The sequence below is a fragment of the Nerophis lumbriciformis genome, linkage group LG21 (assembly GCF_033978685.3).
Source record: "Nerophis lumbriciformis linkage group LG21, RoL_Nlum_v2.1, whole genome shotgun sequence".
Taxonomy (NCBI): domain Eukaryota; kingdom Metazoa; phylum Chordata; class Actinopteri; order Syngnathiformes; family Syngnathidae; genus Nerophis; species Nerophis lumbriciformis.
In genome coordinates this window covers 21,866,201-21,885,232 of record NC_084568.2, presented here as the reverse complement: position 1 = coordinate 21,885,232, position 19,032 = coordinate 21,866,201, and the positions used below count along the sequence as shown (strand labels likewise).

Here is a 19,032-nt window from a genome sequence, read left to right as displayed (position 1 = left end):
ATTTCCAAACACTATGGAGTCAATGGAACTCACCAGAATCATAATGACAATGTTTGCTGTACTCCATGAAAAAGGAAGTAGCTGCTAACATGGTGAAAAGCATGTGACACTATTTATTTATGACCGTTGTAGTTAAATTACTTTGACAAAATCTAGCAATTAATCAAAATATGTTTATTAACAAATTAGAACTGTATGACAGCAGAGGGTTGATATTGAAGTGCGTAAGAAGCTACTTAACCAACAGGAAGCAATACGTAAAACTCTACAGCTCTATATATATATGTTGCGGCATACCCCAGGGATCAATACTGGTACCAAACTCGTTTAATCGTGATGCAAACAACATTTGTAAAGTTACTAAGGGCTTGAAGTTAGTACTATTTGTCTGTGATACGACCACATATAGTACAAAACAAATAACAGAATAAATGAATAAATTAAAGAGATGGTTTGGCAAAAACAGATTTTCTTTTTATTCATCCAATCAAAAATAATTGAAATTCAATGAGTTGGTGCTTTTGCAAACAGATACAAATTATAAACTGTAAAAAATTTACAAAAATGATTCTCAACAAAAGAAGATAAATATAACATTAGGGAAACATTTTACTTAAAACATTTGTATGCACGTGCAACACTTAAATCATGTACTATGTTTAAATTATGGAAGGAATAAGTCAAATTATAAACTAATATGATCCAGTTTAAGTGTTTACAAAGTACATGGAAGAAGAATCCTGATAAACATCTTGAACCTTATTTAAAAAATTATTAATCTAATTCACAATCTACTAAACGATTTGTTCATGTGAACTTTATTGATTATGTATTTATTTAATTTGTTGTGTTACAAATTGAGCACAGGAAGTTAAAAAAAACAAATGCGTAAGAAATTGCTATGAAATGGAAAAGTGGTAGGATTAAATAAGTTCTGCTTCTTCCCACTCCTTTTCGTACATGCTGTAATGAGAAACTTGGAAATATGTTATGTCTCATATAGTAACTGTATGCCATAATTTAACTTTTGTGGTAATTTGACCGGTGTAGCGTTTATGGTCACAGGAATACATGACAGGCTTTAATTAATTTGTTAATACTGCATATTTATTGTCAAATGATTTTCTGTTGTTCATATAATTGAAAAGTAGAAATATATTGGGACTGCGGTGGTTTAAATTGCTGCAAAAATGTATTTTGAAATGGCAAACTGATGACGTCATTTCCGCAAGGTCACTTCCGGTTGATCGCCGCCTGTTAGCTAGCTTCCGGATTCAGTGTCGAAAAAATGGCAGATATTTCGACATGTTTTCAACTCATTTGTTGCCACCCACCGTGAATCCTCGTAATGGCAATCCCGTAAGTAGTTTATAAGAAGTTTATTTCATGTTGGTAACATTTAAAAGTATGAATAGTGCCGACTGTGGAGAAATTTGTGAACATCTTTACTCTGCACAATTCAATGTAGAAATTGGATAGTCGCACTCTGCTGGTCATTCCGCTACACTGCAGTTACATGTTAAAAGCCATGGAAACAAGTTTGTTTAAACCTTTTTACAATCTAAAATGTGAAATATTATACAAATATTTACGAAACTAATAGGAGAATGTGTATCACTTTATTTTCTAGTTTTCACCGTCATGTCAATTGAGAAATGTTGGAAGTAACTGCTGAATCTTGCAACAACGTTGTTTTCTTTCGCCCCTTCTACACTAAGCCGGCTAAGGTTATCCAGGGCAAGTCCCGCCTAACCTTATCCGTGTCCACACACACACACACGATGGTCGTTTAAAACCCCCTCCGTCAGCCGGCGCAACGCGACCTAATACGCATGCGCGGAAAATGCCCACGTCATAGTCACATCCAGTGTTGCTTTGTGTGCAAGATCTTAAATGAAATTTAGCTTATCTGAACAATATCCAGTGTTGTGGTATTTCAATTTACTATCCAGTGTGCTGTGGGGCTCTCTTGTAGTGAATCACACCTGAGACATCATAAATTAATCAAATCTTTATTGGAAAGTAAACAATGTGACAAATAACATTTTGCAACAATCAATCTAGGGATGTAGATATCTGGTCAAGACACTCCTCACTCTTTTGCCTTCACCTTCATTGTCCATTCGTTTTTGGTGACTTTATATACTCTGGACCTAGACGTTGCGTCCGCGACATACATGGCGGACGTTAACTGATACAGTCTGCATTGCCAGTCCAAAAGCATTCGCCGTTTTCCGTTTGTCTTCCCTCGACGGCCAGGTAATACAAAGCACAACAAGCTACCTTTTTTTTCACATCCACGGTAGCCCGCATTCTCGTTGTCTCTCCTTCGACAAATGGACAAAGTTTTTCGGTAAGTAGAATCACAGCTGACATTGGAAAGTTCTCTTGCCGTCTGAGAAGTGTTGTATCCCAGATAGCTGCAATCGCTTTCTCTTAAGGTATTCATGTGTGATTTCTTTAAGCGTCTGTACAGACGGAAGGAGAAACACTGGCATGTCTGGATGACTCGCCTCCATATTTCCAGTGGTTAGCTCCGAGTTACGAAACCGCTTTATTATGAAGCTGGCTGTGGCGCGTTCTTTCTGACGTCACTTCCTGTGTGGGGCGCGGCCTTTCTGGCGTCACTTCCTCTCCGAACTCAGTTTGTAAACGATCAATGAGTCCATACAAAGCTAAGAGCCGGAGATTCAAGAAATACACGGCGCACTTACCCGTGTAAAAAATTGTCTGAGGGGAACCTTAAACAATGTTTTAGTGTGGCTGAAACGGGGCTTAGGCTAAATAGTTATTTGTTTAAGGGGTTATCCGGCTTAGTGTAGACATGGCCTTTGGCTACGGTTTAAGTCGGCGTTTCAACACTGCACGAGAACACTACAAATACATCGACCAATAGTGTGCATTGTAGCTCCTCCCACGTGACACGATTCAACCAATCAAATTGTTCATTTTAAAGCCGCTTTGCAAGTGGTGCCATGGTCAACTTTTTTCATACAACATGCTTATTTATGCCCAAGACATCCACCGTTTGACCTATGGAAATACTACTTTCACAATCAGTGTTTGACTCGGAGAATGTCAGTCTGTGTCCAAAAAACATGGAATGTTTGCCTTCAAATGAAAGATAAGAAGAGGCGTACCAGCTTGTGTTAGGTCCGGCAGGAATCACATGGTGCATGTTTCTCATCAAACATTCTTGAACTCCTGCAGCAAAGGACAGGAGAGGATTACATCTGAGAAGCTGCACTAAATTCAGGATGGGTCTTTAAAAATGTGTTAGGTTATGTTCATCAATAAATTTGTTTGATTAGTTATGGATTAAATTGTGCAAACCTTTTTGAAGCCATAATTGGTAATATTGCCTCCCTTTAGTTGCCCTTTAGGCTCTTTAACATTCAGTCAGGCAATAATAAGTTGACATTTTCTGTCTGCAGGGCAAGAAAATGTCATACTCTAACCTTTTTCTTTTTTTACACCACTTATTAGCCTTACTTGTTTCTTCCAGATTATTGTGCTATGGAACTGCGACAAGCCCCTCCCGGCCAAGCACCGCTGGCCCGCCACCTCTGTGCCAGTCATCGTCATCGAAGGCGAGAACAAGGTGAGGCTTCTAATTAGATGACCTGCAATGTTCATATTTTTTTGCAGTGCTAAGATACAGTATCGTTTTTTTTGTTTGTTTTACAGCATTTAATAGAGTAACTAGAAGTTAATGAGTTTCAATTTGTGCTGCACTGTTTCCACTAAAGGACAGTTTGGTGGTTTTAATTAAAACAGGCTGAAGCATATTGTGTGGAAAGATAAGAACCTAATTATGGGTAAGTGGGAACATAGTTGTTTTCATTTTTCATAATAAATCACTTGAAGAGAGCGACAACATCCTTATTTTTCTGTTAAGTGAGTGCAATGAATGTACACTCAGCAGATAAGATGTAATCAGGATTTTTTTTATTCAGCTTTTTTTAAGGGTCTGGTTTTACAGTGCATGTACGACCGTGTAAATCAGGTTTGGATTCTTTTTTTTTTTAAGGTGCAGATTGGGGCAGCAGATCATGCCCGACACGTTTGAGTCAGGAGATGTTGGGGCAGGGGGCGGGGTCAAAGGTGTCGGAGTGTACGATAATTGAGTGAAGACTTTTTTCATATTTACCGTATTTTTCGGACCATAGGGCGCACCAGATTAAAAGGCGCACTGCCGATGAGCTATTCAGGTCTATTTTCATACAAATGGCGCACCGGATTATAAAGCCTATTAAAGAGGTCATATTATAATTTTTTAAATTGAAAACACTTCCTTGTGGTCTACATAACATGTAATGGTGGTTCTTTGGTAAAAGTGTTGCATAGATTATGTTCTACAAACCATTTTCAAGTAGATTTCTGAGCGTCTCTTCAGGATGCGCTTTTTTGTGGGCGGACTTACCTACGTGGCTCACCTTTGGCAGCGTCTTCTCCCCGTCATCTTTGTTGTCGCGGTTTAGCGTGCAAGGACTGGAGAGGAAGAAGTGTCAAAAGATGGAACTAACTGTTTTAATGACATTCAGACTTTACTTATATAAACAACGGAGCAGCGTCTTCTCATCCGTGGCTCAATAATGCAACATCAACACCGGAAATGTGTCCCGTGAAAAACCGTCCGACCGGAACCCTCTAATAACTGAATTTCCGTGGGTGAATAATGTAAACTCACTACAGTTTTTAGCGCTTTGATAGCGAGTCTACTAACAGATATAAGTAAGAACTTTACACTACTTTATATTAGAAATGGCAACAGTTGAAGATGAATGCCACATGAGAAGGTAGAGAAAAAGTAGAAGCTTATGAGTACGGTGTTGGCACGGACTACAATGGCGGAAGCGCGTACATTTTCAGGACTTATGCAGATCCCAAATACGCATCAGCAGGTACCAGAAGGTAGGAAAAGTTGGTTGTGCATCATATTGCGAAACAAAACGCCAGGTAATATGTCGGCTAATAGGTGCCATTTTGCGGTCCTTATACACACACTATAATAATACTCGTATGTTTAATGCGCCGACAATCCATTAAGCGGTGCGTCTTCATAGCTTACCGAAGTCGTACTAAAAACATTTTGACAGATTTTTGAGTGCCGTGTGTAATGCTCTATATTCTCAATGGAACATTTAAAGTTTTGGTGTTTACTGCCATCGTATTGCAGTCTACACATATCTCTTATGTATGACTGCCATCTACTGGTCACACTTATCATTACACCATGCACCAAATAATATTGCTTCGAGGTCAGTAAGCACAACCAGAATTATGCCGTACATTAGGCGCACCGGGTTATAAGGCGCACTGTCGATTCTTGAGAAAATGAAAGGATTTTAAGTGCGCCTTATAGAAAAATACGGTATGTTAGTCTTATTCAAAAATGTAATACATACATTTTTGTCCTCAAAATTATGCAGACAATAGCCCATAATGACAATGTGATTTACATTTTTATTATTTTAACATTTTGCAATGTACTGAAGATGAATCCCACCCAACATGAAGGAGCTTGAGATGTGCTCCAAAGAGAAATGGGCCAAACTGCCCTAAGATAGTTGTGCCAAGCTTGTGGCATCATATTCAAAAATACTTGAGGTCGTAATTGCTGCCAAATATGTATCAATAAAGTATTGAGCAAAGACTCTGAATACTTATATAGGTGTGGTTTTTGTAGTTTGGTTTAGTTTTAATAAGTTTGCACAATTAAAAAAAAATGACATTGTCATTATGGGGTATTTTGTTTTTACCGGATTGTGTTAATATGGAGGACAAAAATGTATTCTATTATGAAATAAGGCTGTAACATAACAAAATGTTGAAAAAGTGAAGCGCTGTAAATACTTTCCGGATGTACTGTACCAACCCAAAACACACACCTGTGTCTTCTGTAATGTATTAGTGCTAATAAGTACTACATTAAACCTAATATATATTGATGGACACAGTTAAAAAAAGTATACTTTCAAATTGTGATGTTGCAAAATTGTGCTGTCGTACTCTGTTTAGCGGCCCTTAAATGCACCATAAAAACTCTTTGTGTTATTTAGTATAGAACAATCACTCTGTTCTAAGAGAGCACAGCTTGTAGGTTCAATGTGTTTGCATACGTTTAGATTGGGATATGTCCTTTCTTAACGGGGAACGGCGTTAATGTCTCTTGCTTTCATGTTAGCATTTAAGCTCGCACCAGTCCATCCATGAGTTTATCTGAGTGCAGTTATCATCAATACTGTTTATCGGTACCTCCCGACTAGGGTTGTACCGTATACCTGTACTAATAAAGTACCGCGGTACTAATAAATTAAAAACAAAACTATACTGCCTTTGAAAAATACCGTTACTTTTCTTCGTTGACGGTGACGTATAGAGCTGAGGCGCATGATGTTGAGTGTGTCAGCACCAGTGTTCTGAAAATTACTTTAAAAAGGTAATTAATTATAGTTACTTTAACATAAAATTAATTGAATTACTAACAAAATTCAATAAATAAAAAATCAGGGCCTGTTGCCAAGTGACGTGTGACGTCATTGAGGGTTTCAACGGAGCAGTGTTTGTTAGCTTTAGCCAATAGCAGTGGCAGTTCTTTTGAATCTTTTTACCGGATTGTGGTACCTCTGGTTAATAAATAGATTGAATGTGCTTTGATGGTTGTCATACCTTCTTGTCAACAAGCAGTGTATTGTATGGATGGCAAGTTTGTCACTTCAATCATTGATTCATTGTTCATTACTCCCATGTTGTTGTCTGATGTGTCAGGGTTCATTTTAGTGCGGTGCTGCTTGTTGCTTTCACGAGTAAAAAGATCATTCCTGCGTTGAACTTGCAGCACTTATGTCGCTGTCTTGTTGTTGACATAAAACTAGGGATGTCCGATAATGGCTTTTTGCCGATATCCGATATTCCGATATTGTCCAACTCTTTAATTACAGATACCGATATCAACCGATACCGATATCAACCTATATATGCAGTCGTGGAATTAACACATTATTATACCTAATTTGGACAACCCGGTATGGTGAAGATAAGGTACTTTTAAAAAAATTAATAAAATAAGATAAATAAATTAAAAACATTTTCTTGAATAAAAAATAAAGTAAAAAAATATAAAAACAGTTACATAGAAACTAGTAATTAATGAAAATTAGTAAAATTAATTGTTAAAGGTTAGTTCTATTAGTGGACCAGCAGCACGCACAATCATGTGTGCTTACGGACTGTATCCCTTGCAGACTGTATTGATTTATATTGATATATAGTGTAGGAACCAGAATATTAATAACAGAAAGAAACAACCCTTTTGTGTGAATGAGTGTGAATTAGTGTAAATGGGGGAGGTTTTTTTTTTGGGTTGGTGCACTAATTGTAAGTGTATCTTGTTTTTTTTTATGTTGATTTAATAAAAAAAAACAAAAAAAAAAAAACGATACCGATAAAAAAAAAAACGATACCGATAATTTCCGATATTACATTTTAGCGCATTTATCGGCCGATAATATCGGCAGGCCGATATTATCGGACATCTCTACATAAAACCACATCAAAAGTAGCGTGCCACGTTACATCACGCTATCGCTGACAGCGTTGGAATGAACCTAAATCAGATTACCGTATTTTTACCGAGTATAAATAGCTCCGGAGTATAAGTCGTACCGGCCGAAAATGCATAATAAAGAAGAAAAAAAACATATATAAGTCGCACTGGAGTATAAGTCGCATTTTTTGGGGAAATTTATTTGATAAAACCCAACACCAAGAATAGACATTTGAAAGGCAATTTAAAATAAATAAAGAATAGTGAACAACAGGCTGAATAAGTGTACGTTATATGAGGCAGAAATAACCAACTGAGAACGTGCCTGGTATGTTAACGTAACATATGGTAAGAGTCATTCAAATAACTATAACATATAGAACATGCTATACGTTTACTAAACAATCTGTCACTCCTAATCGCTAAATCCCATGAAATCTTATACGTCTAGTCTCTTACGTGAATGAGCTAAATAATATTAGTTGATATTTTACGGTAATGTGTTAATAATTTCACACACAAGTTGTTCCTGAGTATAAGTTGCACCCCCGGCCAAACTATGAAAAAAACTGCGACTTATAGTCCGAAAAATACGGTACTTGTTACTAGTTAAAGTAATGGCGTTACTAACACTGGTCAACACGCAACGTGCATACAAGCAAAAACAGTGTGGAGAGGAAAATGGCAAAAACGGCAATTCTACTGGTTAATAAAGAGGGGTGCGTGGATATGAGGTATTTGGGGTTCAAAACTATCAATAAAGGTGACGCTTTAAACACGTAAGCGCTGCTTCAAAACCTCCCCCGCCAAAGGTGGAATTTTTTGATTGATTGACTGAATGATTGAAACTTTTATTAGTAGATTGTACAGTACAGTACATATTCCGTACAATTGACCACTAAATGGTAACACCCGAATAAGTTTTTCAACTTAACTTAACAAGTCGGGCTCCACGTAAATCAATTCATGGTACAAATATATACTATCAGCATAATACAGTCATCACACAAGTTAATCATCAGAGTATATACATTGAATTATTTACATTATTTACAATTAAACTATCATCACCATTGCTTCCAACATTGGTAAACATTTAAATAACAATCATCCAGACCTGCACGAGGAGTTTAAAGATAATGTAGTTCACCAGCTCCACTGCTGTGCACATATAGATATGTAGACGCGCACACAGCTGCTTAGCCTGTTGCCAATTATTAGTACAGTCCAAACCGCCCACGTAACGTAAACTAATGCAAGTGGAATGACTGAATTTTGTTACAAATTGTTAAAATGTGTGTTAGACTTAAGTGATTGAGTTAGACTTAAGTGATAAATTTGGATCACAACAAATAGATTTGTCGCTACCTTTTGCTCTCGCTCATAAACACATTATAATGGGACTGAAGTGTCAATGGCAGTGTAACTCTGCTTCTTACACACACTTCGTACGCCGGATCTGTCAGAATGTTTTCGCAACTTGAAACACTTGAAACTATTTCTGGCCTTATTGGAGACTCCAACTCCAAAAAAAAAATGACATGCACATATGCCATCCCTTGCTCCTCATTATTCTTGAGTAGTATTGTTACGCCCCCAGTGTAGTTCTGTGTGTTGTTGCTTGTGCTGTGGCTCCATCTTGTGGTTGAATACACTTACTGTAGGTATTGCAGTTGGATAAAGTACTTCCTTTTGCTGCTGTCCTGAACCGGAAGTAGAAAGGTTATCTGCTAGTTGTCGAAAAATTCTCATCCACCTCTTCAACAAGGCTTGTAAGTGTACGATATCGACTAAACAACACACACTGACTTAATGGTTACACTGTAGTAGTGTTCTTATGCATAATTTATACGTGCTATTGATACGCCATTAAGCTAATGTCGTAAGCATTGGGCTAACATGCTGTATCAATGCTATTATTCAGACTGTTTAGCTGAATGGAGAGCTAGCTTCAGCAGCTAGTGGGTAGCTTAGGGTGAAGATTGTTCTTACTTCAGATTTTGAGAGAGGAGTGTTTAAATTCTTTCTAAGCAAGAACATGTTGCATTTTGAATGATGATGTGGAGCAAGGATTTTTAATTGCATTGTTTTAGGGGCTACATTTCCAGAAAGCTAAGGACCAAGGGGCTGGGCTTCTACTTGTACTATTATTTTTATTTTTTATATCCCAGACAACCAATGTCTTCTACAGTAGCCAATTGATTTTGGTATATTTATTTTGTCAGAGTTACAGGAGCTCTCTGCTGTTTTTAAGGAAGTTTTGCAAACAAAGCTTATCAAAGATCATATTTAGGACAGCTCTGTAGTGTTTTTAAGAATCTGCTGCAATTATGTGAGTCTCCTAGAAGTTGAAAAAGACTTGATGAAAAAAAAGAGGACTTTAAACGGAACCTTGAGGAACACCACTCGTGTGACTAAAGAATTTGGAACAAATGACTACTGACTGCATCTGAAGTAAACAAGCTCCAGAAACACATTAGTTACATAAATCTTATTTTGAAAAATAACTGCCAAAAAGGAGAGGACTTAAAGGAGTGCCTTGAGGAGCACCTCAGTTCTAGAAATTACAAGTTTAGACCCCTCTTCTGTTTTGCTAGCAAAGTTAAAATGTCATTGCAAGAATCTGCCAATGTGTTTACAGAGGTCCAAGTTCCTCTAAACCAGTGTTTTTCAACCTTTTTTGAGCCAAGGCACATTTTTTGCGTTGAAAAAAACCGGAGGCACACCACCAGCAGAAATCATTAAAAAAACGAAACTCAGTTGACAGTAAAAAGTCGTTGTCGCAATTGTCGGATATGACTTTAAACCATAACCAACCATGCATCACTGTAGCTCTTGTCTCAAAGTAGGTGTACTGTCACGACCTGTCTCATCACGCCGTGACTTATTTTGGTTTTTTTGCTGTTTTCCTGTGTGTAGTGTTTTAGTTCTTGTCTTGCGCTCCTATTTTGGTGGCTTTTTCTTTTTTTTTGGTATTTTCTTGTAGCAGTTTCATGTCTTCTTTTGAGCGATATTTCCCGCATCTACTTTGTTTTAGCAATCAAAAACATTTCAGTAGTTTGTATCCTTTTTTGTGGGGACATTGTTGATTGTCATGTCATGTTCGGATGTACTGTGTGGACGCCGTCTCTGCTCCACAGTAAGTCTTTGCTGTCGTCCAGCATTCTGTTTTTGTTTACTTTGTAGCCTGTTCAGTTTTAGTTTCGTTTTACATAGCCTTCCCTAAGCTTCAATGCCTTTTCTTAGGGGCCCTCACTGTTTGTTTATTTTTGGTTTAAGCATTAGATACCTTTTTTCCTGCACGCTGCCCCCCCACCCCCCCCACCCCCCCCACCCCCCCCCCGCTGTTTCCAACATCTACAAAGCAATTAGCTACCGGCTGCCACCGACTGATATGGAAGAGTATTACACGGTTACTCTGCCGAGCTCTAGACAGCACCGACACTCAACAACACATCATTTGCAGACTATAATACTGGTTTGCAAAACATATTTTTAACCCAAATAGGTAAAATGACATAATCTCCCACGGCACACTAGCTGCGGCACAGTGGTTGAAAAACACTGCTCTAAACAACAAGAGCACTCTACTGTTTTTAGGAATTTGCTGGAAAACTGTTTGTTTTGAACTGAAGTCAGGGGCCGGAATGTTGTCATTCCCGGGCCGGATTTGGCCCCCGTGCCACCATTTGAATAGTATTGTTGTAGAGGTTTGCTGAGGTAATGTCGTGTATTTGTGTGCTCATGCACTGCAATTTCAACCCAATTTTGCTAACTGCTAATTAGTGGTGCCTAATGGGGTATGTGCATGTGAAGCTACAGCTGTACGTCTCTCAAAAAAAGCCCTTTTTTATTCTCTTTTGTGCTACATTTGCTTCAAACGACCGTGTCCAGCTGTTTCCAAAATCTGTCTGGCCTTCAGCGCCGTGCGTACGGCTTGCAAAGATAGTTTCCTCCCCGCCGGCCTTGAAGCTGAGCGCCACAGATTGAGTGACATGAAACAAATACTGTTTGGGGTGCAGGCTTTACAAAAGCTTTGTTGACAGAAAGAAAGAGAAAATGCGCCCTAAAAATGTGAGCACTGACGGGCTGGTGAGAATCTCGATGGTGGCTTAATGTGTCCGACACACACCTACGGTCCTTTCTCCTGCTGCTCCCCTTTAAAGCGCTGCAAGGCAGATTCCTACTGTAAGAGCTCACATTCCATGAGGGCACCAGGAAGCCCCAGGCTAGTATGTCGCACTTCTAACGTTACAAACCACCTGGGGTTTGGCAACACCCCCTTTTCTTCTTCTTCATCCTTCTTTTGCTCTGTTTGTCTCACTGTCACTTTTTTTTTTTAAAGTTATTTTATTTATTTTTTTATAAAATAGTGCCGCCAAATTCAATACAAGGAATGTCAATTTAAGTAAAAAATAGCATCATTGACTTAAATAATGATATGCATTTGTCAAGTTTTCCTGTACTTGGGGTGAGAGACTAGCTGATTCACATAGGGGTGTCAAAAAAAATGGCGGGTCTTATTTGTAATGATTTCTTAATCGACTCAGAAAAATCGATAAAAATGTTTTTATTTGTTTATTTTTTAATCTGTCCTGTCCAACCACTCAGGCAAATCATATTAATGATGTAGATGCTCATATCTGCTGTACAGATTTACTTTAGAAAAGAGAAGTGTGGGATACAACTCTTGTTGTCTTATTTGTGTTTTGACTTTATTAAATGTTCTGGGTATTTGTTCTGTTGTGTTACAGTGCGGATGTGTTTGTCATTCTTGTTTGGTGTGGGTTCACAGTGTGGCGCATATTTGTAACAGTGTTAAAGTTGTTTATACGGCCACCCTCAGTGTGACCTGTATGGCTGTTGATCAAGTATGCATTGCATTCACTTGTGTGTGTGTGTAAAAGCCACATATATTTTGTGAATGGGCCGGCACGCTGTTTGTATGGAGGAAAAGCGGACGTGAGGACAGGTTGTAGGGGATGTTAAAGACTGCTTTTAAGGCACGCCCCCAATATTGTTGTCCGGGTGGAAATCGGGAGAAATTCGGGAGAATGGTTGCCCCGGGAGATTTTCGGGAGGGGCACTGAAATTCGGGAGTCTCCCGGGAAAATTGGGAGGGTTGACCGATGAGATTACTGTTTAGGTGAAAAAATAATCATAATCCTCGCACAGGTTAAAAAAATAAAATAAAAGGAGCAACTTTCCGTATCTTTTTCAACATCTACGGGTCTAAGTTGAATGACAAAGTTGACCACCAAGTATGGCCACAACTTTCACCTATACAAGTGAGAGGCATGATTATTAATCTAGAATTATCTTTCACCAACTCAAAGAAGATGCAGTCTTAGTATTTCAATAGCTGCATAAGCTAGTTAGCTCTGAGATCACGCCGCCACTAAAAGTAGTTCCTCAGCTTGAGCACGTATAATAACAATATCGCTAATACTTGTTAATGTTCAGATTATGACATGGGGTATTGGTGGTTTTTTTTAGATGTTTTTGGACGGCATAATGGTGTACTCCCATTAGCGGCACTGCATTGTTAGCCAACTTGGACTTAAATCACAAATTACAATGCATACCACGGCCCCTGTGTTTAGGGTCCCTCCTCTCGGCGTTGTCTAACCGCCCAGAGAAGTGGATGCCTTGTTTGCTTTGTCGTACGGCGGGAGACAACAGTAATAATGCTGACACAGCATGGCCTCTTTAGAAGTGAGTGGGAAGACGACTCGGTCTCTGTCCTCTCCATCCTCTGGTCTCTTTTAGTCGGTGACACGGTGGGCCGCAGGGAAAACACTCTCCTGCAGTGATACTGCGTGTGTGGAACAGTAAATATCTTTTCATTGCATCGTTTATCAGGCTTGTTCTTGTGCCATAGTCAAAGACAGTCTAGGTAACATGTAAACATATGACCAATAATAATAAGGTACCGTATATTACCAAATAAACGCCCTTGGGCAAATAAACGTCCATGTCCTAATAGCCGCCCGGGGTCTGACCCCATTTTGTGAATTAACGGGCTCTTCCTAATAACCGTCTATGTCCAAATAGCCGCCCATGGGCTGTTATTTGCATAATTTAGATTAAAATGCTACTGGGGTTGCATTTGCTCCAGTATTATTGTTTTGATGGTTTTATAGAGTACTTGGTACCATAATTTTATTTTTCCTGTATGCTGCTTTATTTAAAACTTGGAGTACTGTAGCCTTTTATTAAAGTGACAGTATTATTGTTCTGTTTTGATGATGGGTTTTATACCTAAGTACTTGGTACCATAATTTTATTTTTCCCGGTAGGCTGCTTTATATAAAAAGTTTATTTATTTTTAGTATTGGTATTTTATTTGACAATTGTTGCACTACTGCCATGTTGAGGCCTTGTTGATCTCTTGTCTTTTGATAGCCTACCTCATGTTGATCTCTTGTTTTTTTGTTTACAATAGCTTTTACATTTAAAGTTTTTTGTACGAAAAAAAAAAAATACTGGACAGTAACCATTGTAACCAAATAATGGCCTGGTAACGGCTGGTGCAAAAATAAAAGCCTTGTGCAAGTAACCGCCTGCTTCTTTTAAACGCCTGTCTCCAAAATTGATTTTGTGAAATAAACGCCCGGACTACTATTTGGTAATATACGGTATGCATTTTATGCAAGAATACATCCATGATACTTTATTTGCTTAGTTTAGGTCTGGAGTCTCCAAACTTTTTTCACTGAAAAACATTGGGGCCAGTTTGAAAGACTATAATGTGTACATTGGCCCATACTGTAAATATTCATCCGATACCAAGTAAATATGCCTTCAGGATTGCTGATATTAGTACTGATATGTATCATATTTATTATAATATTCATGAATCTATCAGATCGATACTATAATTTGCACAAAATGTATCATATTTGCCAATACTGTAAGTGTTGTTAACCACCCGATGCAAAGTACATATGGGTCCAGTATTGCGGATATTAGTACTGATACTGATATCAATCAGATATATCATAAGAATACAATATATATACTTGATATCACTATTCAGCAGTAGAGGTGGGAATCTTTGGGCACCTCTTGATAACGATCAAGGAGCTACGATTCGATTATTGATGCATCTTTAATTTATGTATTTTAATGCAGTTGTACATGTATTTTCACTAAATAAGCGTTTATCACTTGCAACTTAAAAAAAAATCAATTGGAATAAGAAACCGTTAAATTAATTCCCACATGTATTAAATTAAGGAAAATGTGTAGAAAACTGGACCATAAGTGCCAGATAGTAAAGGAGCTGGTCGGTGGATCGCTGCAGTCAGCCAGATTTTAGAACTGTCTGCATTGCTTTATCTACAATTAATACATCGATTATTGATGCTTACTAATCGATTTGATAATTTTGCATGTCCGAATTGCGATGCATCTAAAAATCGATTATTTCTCACACCTCTATTCAGCAGTACTGATATCGATCTTATATTGTATTATGATATACAATTGGATGGAGGGAATTGATATTAATATGCCAATATTAGTATTGATACTGATATATATATATATATATATATATATATATATATATATATATATATATATATATATATATATATATATATATATATATATATATATATATATATATCCAGGAAGGGAAATCACAAAGTGCCTGCCTGCAAATGTATTTTCTTATCTAAGTTTGATACATTTTGTATTATTTGCACAGCTATGTCATTTATTTTATGTAGAAATAATATTTTAAAATTGTATTTATGTTATGTTATTCTGTGCTACTTACCGGTAAACAGTTTATTTTCTGTGCTGTTAATACCCATCTTGACTAAGCGGGTTAATAAAAGTGTTTACAGTACAGTTGTCATTCACTTCAGTTTCACTAAATATCACAAACATTTTTATATCTTTATATGTATACTTTCACCGAAAAATATATAGAGATATATATCGAATATCAAGTTTAAGTAAAAATATATCGAGATATACTTTTTCGTCCATATCGCCCAGCCCTAGTTGCGATACGAAGTAAATGTGCGTCCAGTATTGCCGATATTAGTACTGATGCTAATATCAATCATATATATTATATATGCATAAGCCTATCGGATCGATACCAAAATCTGTGGAATCGGCAAATCCACAAAATGTCTTATGTTATTAATAGTTTGTTTTGTGAATTTACTGATTCTGTAAGTTTTGGTATCGATCCAATACCAAGCAAATATGTGTTCAGGGTTGCCATAATTAGTACTAATACTGATATTTATCATTTATATACAGTATATCATATACTTATGAACCTATCGGATCAAACAGTTACACTATTGGCCAGTGAACAAAATGTATATTATCATTAATTTATTTTATGAATTAGTTAATACTATAAATGATGTACTGATGTGATACCAAGTAAATATGTATTGATCATATATATTATATATTCATGAATTTATTGGCTCAATACCAATATTTGCAGTAATGACCAGTGCCCAAAGTGCAACATATCATTAATTTATTTTGTGAATTTGCTGATACTGGTGATTTTGGTATTGATCTGATACCAAGTAAATATGTGTCCGCTGTCCAGGATTGCCGATATTAGTACTGATGCTAATATCAATCATATATATTATATATGCATAAGCCTATCGGATCGATACCTAAATCTGTGGAATCGGCAAATCCACAAGATGTCTTATGTTATTAATAGTTTGTTTTGTGAATTTACTGATACTGTAAGTTTTGGTATCGATCCAATACCAAGTAAATATGGGTTCAGGGTTGCCATAATTAGTACTAATACTGATATTTATCATTTATATACAGTATATCATATACTTATGAACCTATTGGATCAAACAGTTACACTATTGTCCAGTGAACAAAATGTATATTATCATTAATTTATTTTATGAATTAGTTAATACTATAAATGATGTACTGATGTGATACCAAGTAAATATGTATTGATCATATATATTATATATTCATGAATTTATTGGCTAAATAACAACATTTGCAGTAATGACCAGTGCATAAAATGCAGCATATGATTAATTTATTTTGTGAATTTGCTGATACTGGTGATTTTGGTATTGATCTGATACCAAGTAAATATGTGTCCGCTGTCCAGGATTGCCGATATTAGTACAGATACTAATATTTATCTTGTACAGTTATATATTAATGGAAATATCAGATTTATTGCAGTATCGGCCAGTGCACACAATGTCATCATTTTATTTTATGAATTTGCTTTTAATTTGTTAATCAGGTTTATATCAGAATCAAAGATTTTAGGCTAACAAAAATATTGGTTTATCAACAATTTAATAAAACATAAATACAACAATAAAAAACAGTATAACATCAATTATTGTTTATATTTTAACGACGGGTATTAACAATCCAACAATGAAACATAATATTTGTGCTATTAAACATAGAAGAGAACTGAAAAACATCGATCCGATACGGATACTACTATTGGTATCGATAATATAGAAACTTGGATCAATGGTCCACCGTAATAGTGCATTAAAGATGCTCATTTGTAATGAGTGTAATAATGTAATAACTAATAATTCATAATAAAAAATTATGCTGAAAATGAGCCCAGGACACTCTTGATTTAAGTTGTGATGTCAACGCTCTGATTGGTTGCAGCTGTCACGTGCAGTAAGAACAGCAAGTATTGCAATGCTGAGGGAGATTACAACTTGGAATTCAAAGGATTATGACTTGTTGATGGCATTTAAAAAAAGCCAAATCATTTTAGCATCCTCTTATGGCGTTTGCAGTGGCAGTGAAGACCAATTGAGAGGCCAGCTGCCTTCAGTGCAGCAGGTCAGGTGTTGAAGGTCAGGTGATGAGAAAGCATTAAGGTCACATGACATTGAACTGGAAACGCTTTCCACAGCAGACAGTTTTAAAACAAAACATGCGATGAATAACTGCAACACTCGTTGTCTTTATATAAGCGTGTGTGTGTGTGTGTGTGTGTGTGTGTGTGTGTGTGTGTGTGTGTGTGTGTGTGTGTGTGTGTGTGTGTGTGTGTGCCCATCACAGCTATGCATATCTGAGGTGTCTGCTTATTTGTGTGGGAGGTACTTTGCATTTGCACAACGCACAGACACGCACACACACACACACACACACACACACACACACACACACACACACAGAGGCTGGTGCGCTCCCATCTGAGATCTTTTTACGGCACACATAGAAATATTGTCAAGATGCAAATGTTTTCCATGCTTTATCTTCCTTCTGTGTAGTAATGAGTCTATGCATTCATGGCACAAAGATACTTTTACTGAATACGGCATGAAAAGAAAGAAGATTAGTTCCGTGCGCTGTGGAAGAATATGAAGTCAGGTGACATTAGGAAGAAGTACCGACTGAATTCCTTCAGTACTAGTACTATGGTGTTCTTGTCTCTTATAAGGATGGTGAACGATAGGCAAAAATCTAAAAGGAGTACAGTTCTCCTTTAAGCTTAATGGCAAAGACTACTTCCTGGCTAGGCAACACACAATAGTCTATACAATACTGCCATCTAACATTTTGGAATTGCAACTGCAGGCAAAATCTACTATATAATACTTGTGAAATACTTGCGAAATATGATAAGAAAACAAGACAGTAGTCTTTATTATCAGCTCAATTTTAATATTAAATTCCGAGGTACTGGAAATTGTTAGAGATGTTCGATAATATCGTCAGTTCGATAAATGGCTTAAAATGTAACATCGGAAATTATCGGTATCTGTTTCAAAATTATCGGTATCTGTTTCAAAAAGTAAAATTTATGACTTTTTAAAACGCCGCTGTGTACAAGGACGTAGGGAGAAGTACAGAGCGCCAATAAACCTTAAAGGCACTTCCTTTGCGTGCCGGCCCAGTCACATAATATCTACGGCTTTTCACACACACAAGTGAATGCCCATCATACTTGGTCAACAGCCATACAGGTCACACTGAGGGTGGCCGTATAAACAACTTTAACACTGTTACAAATATGCGCCACACTGTGAACCCACACCAAACACATTTCGGGAGAACATCCGCACCGTAACACAACAGAACAAATACCCAGAACCCATTGCAGCACTAACTCTTCCGGGACGCTACAATATACCCCCCGCCCCCCAACACCACCACCACCTCAACCTCCTCATGTTCTCTCAGGGAGAGCATGTCCCAAATTCCAAGCTGCTGTTTTGAGGCATGTTAAAAAAAAATAATGCACTTTGTGACTTCAATAATAAATATGGCAGTGCCATGTTGGCATTTTTTTCCATAGCTTGAGTTGATTTATTTTGGAAAACCTTGTTACATTGTTTAATGCATCCAGCGGGGCATCACAACAAAATTAGGCATAATAATGTGTTAATTCCACGACTGTATATATCGGTATCGGTTGATTTTGGAATCGGTAATTAAGAGTTGGACAATATCGGATATCAGCAAAAAAG

The 19,032-nt window shown here is 37.2% G+C and overlaps 1 protein-coding gene across 1 annotated transcript in view; it reads left to right on the top strand.

Annotated features, from left to right (window-relative positions):
- The window catches only part of ext1b (exostosin glycosyltransferase 1b), a 386,065-nt gene that overhangs the window by 354,146 nt on the left and 12,887 nt on the right, over window positions 1-19,032 (top strand). The window contains exon 7 of the mRNA XM_061982613.1: window positions 3,506-3,601. Within this exon, the coding sequence (XP_061838597.1) occupies window positions 3,506-3,601 (96 nt within the window). The remainder of the gene's footprint in view (window positions 1-3,505; window positions 3,602-19,032) is intronic.